This window comes from Charadrius vociferus, unplaced genomic scaffold (genome assembly GCF_000708025.1).
Source record: "Charadrius vociferus isolate BGI_N301 unplaced genomic scaffold, ASM70802v2 scaffold43, whole genome shotgun sequence".
Taxonomy (NCBI): Eukaryota; Metazoa; Chordata; class Aves; order Charadriiformes; family Charadriidae; genus Charadrius; species Charadrius vociferus.
The window spans coordinates 1144790-1155285 of NW_009648043.1; the positions used below are offsets into that span (position 1 = coordinate 1144790).

The 10496-nt window shown below is 39.8% G+C and overlaps 1 protein-coding gene across 1 annotated transcript in view; it reads left to right on the forward strand.

Moving 5' to 3' along the window:
• CRELD2 (cysteine-rich with EGF-like domains 2) overlaps positions 1 to 10496 on the forward strand; it is a 15825-nt gene that overhangs the window by 3938 nt on the left and 1391 nt on the right. The window contains exons 2-10 of the mRNA XM_009883682.1: positions 4 to 171; positions 1926 to 2008; positions 2917 to 3027; positions 3190 to 3281; positions 4304 to 4480; positions 5753 to 5851; positions 7827 to 7904; positions 8720 to 8815; positions 9667 to 9807. Of these exons, the coding sequence (XP_009881984.1) occupies positions 4 to 171; positions 1926 to 2008; positions 2917 to 3027; positions 3190 to 3281; positions 4304 to 4480; positions 5753 to 5851; positions 7827 to 7904; positions 8720 to 8815; positions 9667 to 9807 (1045 nt within the window). The remainder of the gene's footprint in view (positions 1 to 3; positions 172 to 1925; positions 2009 to 2916; positions 3028 to 3189; positions 3282 to 4303; positions 4481 to 5752; positions 5852 to 7826; positions 7905 to 8719; positions 8816 to 9666; positions 9808 to 10496) is intronic.

Below are 10496 nucleotides of genomic sequence, written 5' to 3' on the forward strand. Positions count from 1 at the left end.
AAGGCCCTCGGCCAAAGGCCGGTGGTGGTCCTGGCGGTGCGCCGTGACGGGCCGCCGGTGGTCGAGTTAACAGAGGGTGCCGGCCGCGGGGGTCCTCAGCTGGGCAGGTTACAGAGCTCCTCCAGCTCCGCTGTCAAAGGTGTTCGGTGCTTTAGCGGAGAAGGACTGGCTGTAGTGTGCCCGGCTCCTTGAGGAGTGCTGGTGGCACACATCCTCCCCTAAAACTCTGCAGCTGTTGGCACTTGCAACAGGCCTGTGTTGTGGCACAGTAAATTCGATGCAGGCAGTAAGGGGCTGCTTCGGCTTGTGATGGGTACTCAGCACTCTCTGTACGTGTATTCACCGTTGTAGGCTTGGTAGATTGCCCAAACTGCAGAGGTTTTTTGCACAGTGTGATTTGATAGGCACTGGCTGTGTCTTGGGGAAATTGTGCTGATCGCAGTGAATTGGAATGGAGTGCAGCCTCTGTAAGTTTGCTGATGACACCAAGCTGTGTGGAGCGGTTGACATGCTGGAGGGGAGGGATGACATCTAGAGGGACCTGGACAGGCTGGAGAGGTGGGCCAGTGCCAACCTCATGAAGTTGAACAAGGTCAGGGCAGTCCCATGCACAAATATAGTCTGGGCAGAGAATGGATTGAGAGCAGTCCTGAGGAGAAGAACTCGGGGGTGTTGGTTGACAAGAAGCTCAACATGAGCCAGCAGTGTGCACTCGCAGCCCAGAAAACCAACCACATCCTGGGCTGCATCAAAAGCAGTGTGGCCAGCAGGGCAAGGGAGATGATTCTGCCCCTCTGCTCTGGTGAGACCCCACCTGGAGTACTGTATCTAGCTCTGGAGTCCTCAGCACAAGAAGAACATGGACCTGTTGCAGTGGATCCAAAGGAGGGCCACAAAGATGATACGAGGACTGGAGCACCTCTCCTATGAGGACAGGCTGAGAGAGTTGGGGCTGTTCAGCCTGGAGAAGAGAAGACTCTGGGGAGACCTTATAGCAGCCTTCCAGCATCTGAAGGAACCCTACGGAAAAATGGGAAGGGACCTTTTACAAGGGCATGTAGTGATAGGATGAAGGGTAGTGGCTTCAAACTGGAAGAGGGTAGATTTAGAATGGGTATTAGGAAGAAGTTTTTCAGTCTGAGGGTGGTGAGACACTGGAACAGGTTGCCCAGGGAAGTTGTGGCTGCCCCATCCCTGGAAGTGTTCAAGGCCAGGCTGGATGGGGCTTTGAGCAACCTGGTCTAGTGGGAGGTGTCCCTGCTCATGGTAGGGGGGTTGGAACTATATGATCTGTAAGGTCCCTTCCAACCTAAACCATTCTATGAATTATCCTGTTGTATGGTTGTGCGTTTAAGTTACACCATGGTGAAGACTGGGCTATGTACTGTCAAAACTGAATAAAGTAGAGGTCCTGATCAACTGGTTAATAAAGTTCCTGAGAACTTACAGGAGAAGGGTATGTACTTCCATACATGTTTGTGTTATGACATTGTCGTGGTTTGGGCCACACTAGCCACTGAAACAATCGACAGATGCTCTGTTCTTTCGCCTTCAGAGGAGGGAGAGCAGGATGAGAAAGAAAAGTGAGTTATGAGGGTTTTTTTTTTAAAAAAACCCAACTACTTCTAATGAAAATATTAATAAAGTAATAAAGAAGAAAGTAATGACATATGCAAAACCGTATCGAACGAGGCCTTGTTTATGTGTTATGAAAATTGATTCATGTTGTGCTATCACCTATGCTTTCTCACTTCTCATGAGCAGCAGTTTCTTTCACTTAACAATTTGATCAGAAGCTTCAGTGCTTTACTGAAGTTTCTGCATGGCATTTTTCAGTTTTCATATAAGCATTTATGATTGCCATTAATTTTTCTTGGAAACTAAACCTATGTAACTTTCTTTCTTTTGGTGCTTTTCATTTGTAGGGATTAGCAGATACAGCTAAAAAGAACTTTGGTGGTGGAAACACTGCTTGGGAAGAGAAGACGCTGTCAAAGTATGAGTCCAGGTAAGCTGTCTCAGTACTTCTCATTTGGCTACATTTCATGTCTAGTGCGTGTAACCTCACTGCACCAGTGTTTGTCTGCAACTTAAATATTTACTGTTGCAGCTAAGGTTTCATGTGTCCAAGCCTTAAATTCTTATTAATTAAAATATAGTAGATAACACTGTAAAGTAAAGATTACAGTAAAGACTGAGACCCCTTATTAATTCCTTTATTTTCTTGTTTCTGAAAACAACAGGCATTAATACCATTATTGGTCATAGTATTTTTCTATTTACCTATCGAATTCCCAAAATAATGATCTTAAATAATGGTCAGTAGTTAATTGATTGTTGTAAAAGGTGTGGAGTACTGCAGTACTTGTTTTACAATTAAAGCAGTATCTGCTCCCTAGAGTCGTTGCTATTTCTGTGCAAACGAAAAACTAGAAGAGGTGCAGGTTACTGTACTCTTTTGTATATATGTTTGATTACTGAGCAAAGTGATCTGATATCTTTCTTCCAAATTTCAAATTCACTTTTTAATCTTAGCTGGAGCATTGACATGTAAGGATGGGATTTCTGAACCTCAGTTACTGTGAACTTAGTGGGCTTGTGTAGGTTTCTTGTTGAACATACGAGAAAAATGCCACACTCCAAATTTACTGGGAAGCTAAGAATCAATCAAACCTACAATCTGCAAACATAATAAATTTGAGCAAGCCAAAGTGGTTCTTGTGGTCACACTTCTAATTTTTTGGTTGAAGTAATGTTCAATAGTTCTTTATTTTGATATTTGTTTTGTTTTGGAACAAATTCAGAGTGTGCCATAAACTGATAAAGTATTCTAGGCTGAAGTCTAGCTTTTCTGTCATATCTTGAGTGTTGTCAAATGTTTAAATTAAACTTCGGACTTTCCTTCTCTGCTTGTAGCGAAATTCGTCTTGTAGAGATCATAGAGAATCTGTGTGACAGTAGTAACTTTGAATGTAACAACATGGTAGAAGAGCACGAGGAACATATAGAGAAATGGTGGTTCAAACTGTAAGTATCAAATTTTTTTGTGAAATAAGATAGTCTTCAGAACCAAAAAAAATTCTAATCTGTCACACACAATATATTTTTCTGCTGCATTGTGCAAGTGTAAGTTGGCTTTTAAAGAATCTTCATTCTTTTTATTGATAAATTAATGTATTTCATATACAGAAAGAAGAAGTATCCTGATTTGTTTAAGTGGTTTTGCATAGAAACAATAGAAGTTTGCTGCCCTGCTGGAACTTATGGACCAGATTGCCTTGGTAATTTTTCTTTTGAAAAATACAGTAGCAAATAAGTTCTTTTTACCTGTTTGTTTCACTCTTTCATAACATGGACAAATACATAAAGTATGATATTTTGAGAAAGCAGCTGCTGAATAGTATATACCTGCCTGCTGCCTGATAGTTACGTAGCTGCCTTATGAGCACCCTGCCTGAGGAAAAGTCTTCTGGGCATGAAGTAATGTGCAAGCTATCAAGGGCACTTACATGTGCAGAATCCCTCTGATTTAATGCTCACATCCACACCTGACACATGCTTAAAGGCTCTCCATGACATCAGGTCTGTTGTTTACGTGGCCTTTCAGAAACTATGTAGACAATAGTCCTTGACTAGTTTCAAGAGTAAAACAGCCAAAACGCTGTTGGGCATTACATGAAGAAATTCACAACTGAGGATTTGTTAAAAAGGCAATGGGAGAAATTGGATAAAAAATAAGGTCTTTGATGGAAGAGAGATAAAGGAGGTATTTTGGCTCCTGAAGTTTGTATAATTTACGAATTTCTAAAACCTTGCAACTTGTTAGAGATCACATTTGGCCTCTTATGTTGTTAAAAATGAAGTGCCAATTCCCAATATTGATTTAAATGATTGCTATTAAGTTTTTTCCAACTGGCGCTTGAGCATTCTTAGAAATCCATAATAAAGATACCAACTTTAGCCAGGAAGCTAGGAAAATACATAAAATTCTAAGCCACAGTCTTTACCTAAAATTAAATTTATAACTCAACATTCCTGGAGATTGTTTTGAGTTCCTCTTATGCTTGAATACATTACTGAGTGTTCCTTGTTGCAAGCCTTTTGGTTGCTCTCAAGGTAAAAAAGATTTTGGAAATTAAATCCTAGTTTAGTGTGACTATATTTTTTATTTTTTTTTAATTTTTAAATTCTAATTATTTTTTTTTTTTTTACATTTCACTGTCTGTGACTTCAGAAGCTTGTGGCTGAGAATAGGAAGTTATTTCCTTTAACATCTGATACATATTTTTTTGATTCTTTTCAGCTTGTCGTGGTGGATCAGAAAGACCCTGCCATGGAAATGGCCACTGTGACGGTGATGGTACCCGAGGTGGAGATGGCTCATGTAGCTGTAACAAGGAGTACACAGGAGATTTTTGTTTGGACTGTTCTAATGGTTACTTCAGTACCTTGAGAAATGAGACACATTCTGTTTGTACAGGTAATGAAGTCTTTGACAAATGCTTAGATCTTTGTCTTCCTTCTTCAGTTTTTGTAAACAAAACTAGAAAACTGACAAATTTAAAAATAGTTACAGTTTGGTCACCCAGCTTTAACCATAAATGACATGTCAGTCAGTTTGGTGGAATTCTTAGGATTTGCTAAGTCGTCCTTCCAGACACCCCTTGATTTTTTTTATTTTTTATTTTTTTCTTTCTGCTTTAAGTTAAGAAGCAGAATTCATCTTTGTCATGAGGGAAGTGGAAGGGAAGAGCAAGCTTTGAGTCCCCATCTCCTCGCCCCCTCCTCCCCCCACCTCCTGTGTGAAAATCTTGAGCTGCAAGTGCTGCATAGTGGATTACTTTGAAAGCTAGGTTTTCCTCGTGTCTCGGAGAGGCTTAACTGGAGTCAATGGGCATGGAAACAGCTAATTTGTACTGTAGACTACATAGATGCTAGTTAAGTATGTCTAAGCTTAATTTGGAAACAAAGTCAGGTCATAGGAATAAACTTTTTCAGTTGGTCAGATTTTCATCTGGTTTACTTCTTGAATGAGACTGCAGCAACCAAAGCCTGACTGCAGGGTCTAATAAGACTGTTTTTAACATTATGTATGTTGGGTTTTTCTGTTTGTGTAGTCATTCTTCTGTATGATTTGTTTTATATTACAATTATATAACATGCTTATGGTATATATTGCATGTTATATATGCATGTAATACATATATTATGCACATACAACTGGATTTCTTGTATGTGAAGTTCTTCAGACGAGTATTACTTCATACGTTGCCCTGACAGCTAGTTGCAAATGAAGTAGTTTGAGGATTCATTAGGTGGGAGTGCTGAGTCAGTGCTGTCCCAACCCTGAGTGCAGCTGAGCAAAATTTACCTTCTTGAGCTCCTCTTCTTAAATATGTTAGAAATTGGACCTGCCACTTCTAGTCACTAGAATTTCCCGGCACTGTTTCAAGTGGTACAGATAACTGTAATTGTCAGGTTTGGCTTCTTGGGGTATTTTGGGTTTGGAGGGGGTTGTTGGTTTGGTTTTTTTTTGTTTGTTTCTGGTTTTGTAGGATAGAGCTGCATTTTTGTAAATGATATCTCCATAAAGTCAAGATTTAATCTCATGAATGGCAGGGTCAAGATGCTCATATATGATAGCTTCCAATAAATCCTAAATAAGTTGTTGGGTTTTTTTGAGAATTTGTGTGCCCAAACTTGTCTTGGAATCTCCCAACAAAGCTCAGATTGTAGTTTTCTCTTATCTCAGCCTGCCACACTGCCTGTAAAACTTGTACTGGTTCAAGTAACAAGGACTGCCAAGACTGTAAAGAAGGCTGGATTAAAAATGAAGAAGCAGCTTGTGTGGGTGAGTAATGCTAGGCAGACTTCAAACAGGTTTTGCAGCAACATTGGATAATGGTATTAGATGGCATCTTATCGAGTTTTATAGTATTTTATGGAAGTCTTTTGTCAGTTTAGATTTCTATAGTCTTTCTTCCTGACTTGTTTTACATTGCAGGAAAGCAGTATTTCCTCCCCACTGATTGCCTGATGATTATAGTTGTCTTTATCAAACTGTTTACTGTGTATCTTTTTAATTTAGTGGAGTACAGATAGCAGCAAGTGGGGCGTTCCTTTTAAGATATGTTTTTTGCATTTATTTGAATGCTAAGGAGTGCCCTGCTCTTGATTTAAACTACTTTGTAAACTAGCGGAAGATTCCTGTCAGCTTAACTATGTATTTTGTAGTAATTTCACAATTGTCTTCACATTACTGTATGTTTATAATCACATTACTATATGTTTATAAATGCTTAGCCCTAATAGAGTTCAAACATTTCACGAAAAGCCAGCCATACTAACTTTTCCTGTTACTGGGGAGAAATACCAGGAGGCATCAAGCTCACTACTTCCATTGATCTCCTACGTATTTCTAGCTTAGCATTTCTCTTGGTTTCTAGGAGATATGTATGGAATACTTAAGGAAAAAGCCAAATACTAAAAATACTACTACATGCGGGACTGCACTAGGGGGGGAGTAATACATTCTGTTTAACCGGTTGCATTTCACCAGTTAAAGACCCTTAACATAATGTGCAGAAACACTGTCTTAGAAGTTATGTGAACACTGCTTCTTTTGAATAGTGCTAATGAGAACTAAGATTTGAATTGCAGCTACTGTAATACCTGCTTAGGCAACTGTTGAGCACTCCAAGAGGGTTTTTAAGATGCTCCAGTATTGTCCTCTATACAGCTGTGTTTTTCCAAATAATCATTGCAACTGATCAAGTATAATTATAGGACAAGGGGTAATGGCTTCAAACTGGAAGAGAGTAGATTTGGAATAGATATTAGGAAGAAATTTTTCAGTATGAGGGTGGTGAGGCACTGGAACAGGTTGCCCAGAGAAGTTGTGGATGCCCCATCCCTGGAGGTGTTCAAGGCCAGGTTGGATGGGGCTTTGAGCAACCTGGTCTAGTGGGAGGTGTCCCATGGCAGGGGGGTTGGGACTAGATGATCTTCAAGGTCCCTTCCAGCCCAAACCATTCTATGATTCTAAATTAATTGAGTAATCGGTAGCAATGATGTCTGCAGTTACAGGATAAGATAGACATCAAGGGGACTGAAATAGCCTTTCTCTGTCCAAATTTTTTTAGTTTTGAGTACTGTTGTGCCCTTTCCTTGAATTAACAAGAGTAGCATGTTTCAACTTCCCTGCTAGAACTGGTTTTCAGCTTGGCTGGTCCTAACTATAACTTGGCTTTCTCCAATTTACTGTGTGTAGAAAACTAAGCACTGTAGGCATGCGCAGTTGTGTGATTGTTGGTTGGGGTTTTTGGGGTGGGTTTTTGTTTGGTTTTTTTTTTTTTTTTTAGTACTTTAAAGTTCCATAGCTTGGTAATATAGGAGTAGAGAAGTCAACAGTATTCCTGAAGAGCAGTCATTCTGCTTATTTGTTATGCTATTTGCATGCAAAGGACAAATGCATGAAAAACACTGACTTGGAAATTACAAGGATGGCAGGTGTTCTGGAAGCTTTATTTAATTTTGTCTTTTGAATTTCTGATACGTCTGTTATTGTCATGACAAAAGATCTCTGAGGATCAGTTTTGATTTGAGCTGAACATAACAGCATATAAGTTATCATGTTACTTTTTTGTCTAACATGTTGCATATCTGATCCTAAACTCATTGTAACAATTACTCTCAATGCAGTCAGTTTGAGTTCATAGCTTCTATGGGACAGTTCTTACCACCATCTCAAAGCTTAGCATTTAAGTATTAATCTTGCTATTTAATAATGACTGATTTTAGGTAACTTGTCACTTTTTGTCTTTCAGATTTAGATGAGTGTGCTGCTTCCCCTTGCAAAGATCACCAGTATTGTTTAAACACAGATGGATCTTTCTCATGCAAAGGTTTCTTTTTAATCTGCTGCCGTACTTTATTGTCTAGAGACCTAATCTAATGCTAGAAATAATGCTAGAAAGGGCATGATAGCAGGCACTTGGTACAATGTGGTCTGGTCCTTACTGGGCATGGGGAGGGGGAGGCTTTAGGCCTATCGTACGAGGAAATCAAGAGGTATCTGGTTATTTCTGCTATGCTGTCATGGGACTCCACCTGGAGTACTGTTTGCAGCTCTGTCCCACAGCGTAAGAAGGACATGGACCTGTTGGAGCAGGTCCAGAGGAGGGCCACAAAGATGATCAGGGGGCTGGAGCACCTCCCCTGTGAGGACAGGCTGAAAGAGTTGGAGTTATTTAGCCTGGAGAAGAGAAGGCTCTGGGCAGACCTTATAGCAGCCTTCCAGTACTCAAAGGGCACCTACAAGAAAGATGGGGAGGGACTCTTTATCAGGCAGTGTGGTGATAGGATGGGGAGTATTGTTTTTAAATCGAAAGAGGGTAGATTTAGATTAGATTTTGGGAAGAAATTCTTTGCTCTGAGAGTGGTGAGACACTAGAACAGGTTACCCAGAGAAATTGTGGAAGCCCCATCCCTGGAAGTGTTCAAGGCCAGGCTGGATGGGGGTTTGAGCTACCTGATCTAGTGAGAGGTGTCCCTGCCCATGGCGGGGGGGTTGGAACTAGATAATCTTTAAGGTCCCTTCCAACCCCCAAACTATTCTATGATTCTGTTACTTCTTGTGTGGGTAAGCTGACTGACTTTAAGGGTGGTACTTTAAATTTGAGATACATGAATTTTTATGCTTAAAATATTTTATCCCTAGCATGTGATGCCAGCTGTATAGGTTGCACTGGGGAAGGTTCTGACAAGTGTAAAACCTGCGCATCTGGATACATGAAGGAAGATGAAAAGTGTACAGGTTGGTGGATTTAGCAGTACATGGTAGAACACCAGTTAGCTTGCTCTTGGTAAGCCACGCTGAGGAGCTGTTAAGTACATCCCTGTTTTTCTGATTCAGTTCTCAAGGCTATCAGAATTAACCCAGTCGTTGTGGTATTAGCAGCGAAGACTTTCTTTATAACTTCCTTAATATTATTGAGTTCATATGCCTGTCAAGGGTTAAAGGTGAAACTCCTGCAAAAGGAACAAGGTATTTTATACTGGGTTCAGGAAACAAATACATGAGTCTCCTGTCAGTTATCTATGACTTCATTAGAAGTGTGCGTCTGTATTCATTTTCTAACAGAAAGGCAGGGATGTGATGTGGATTCTGTTGTCTCTCTGTTAGTCCATTAATGTCCAAGTTCAATTCATAGTGAATTACAACATGTGAAATGGCAGTAAAAAGAGTGAAATTCGAATTTCCGTGTGGGGAAGAGCAGAAGGCACACACAATCTTAAGTAGCTGTTAACTATGACGATGTAGTATTTGCAGGCTCCCTTCCCTTTAGTTGTACCTTGATGGCATCAGTAGAAAATTACTATGGGAAGTCTTCAGTAAGTTAAGACAAGTCCCATTGCTTAATTCATTTCCCCGCATAGGGGCTTGCAAAACATAAAAACCCCTGGTACTATATGAATAAATTTTAAACAGTCTAAATCATGAAGAACGATAACAGATTATTTTAACAGCAGAATGCTATCAGAGCAGCATTCTGCTCCTCAGTGGTTTTTATATTTGAATAGAATTTTATTTATATGACTAAGCACAAGTAAGTTTTATAGCAAAATAATAGCAGTGGACTCTTCCTTTCTCTATCCTACCTCTAGATATAGATGAATGTAACCTTCCTGAAAAGGTCTGCATGAAAGAGAATCAAGACTGTGTTAATACTTCAGGTAGTTTCAAGTGTGTATGTTCAGAAGGATTTGAAGATAAGGATGGAACATGTATTCAAACTGTAAAAACAGGCAAGTGGCTGTTTCAAAATACACTATATTGACAACTTGGAGGTGTATTTCTGTCTAAGGATCTAGTAGCTCGTAAACCCTTTTGTATAATTTCTCATCTTCCTGCAGCTGTGGTCTGTGTCAAGTAGCTTGTGGTGTAGGCCACATTCTGGCATGCATGTTTTCTTGCTTAAAGACTGTGGGTCCTGTTCTTGTGTTGATTTTTTTTTTTTTTCCTTAACTCAAGTGAATTACAAACACAACCTTGAGTCTCCTTCTTCATTACATAAAGTGAACTAGTAAATTATTGCTATCATAAAAAGGAGGCCTTCCTCCTCCCCACTTTTTTCCTTTATCGTTACTTCTAATGACTTAAGGATTCGTCTGAATGCATGCAAGCTGCTTCAACTCCCTGAAATCTCAGAAAACTAAGCAGAATCCTTTTTTACTTGATAAGTGAGCTGAATTGGTTTATTTTGTAGCCACATGAGTGCCAGAGCTGGTGTGAAGGTGAATATGGAGAAGACATCCACCTTTCAGTAGTAGGGAACTGTTTAGCTTGACTTATTTCTTTACTGAAAGTACAGTTTTTAAAGTGTAATTTGCTCTAGTATATATGATACGTTATAGACAGAATTCCGTTCATTAGTGTTTCATTACTCTGTCTAGGCCTTTTTTTACAGTTCCAAAGTGAAAGACAGGATTATTTT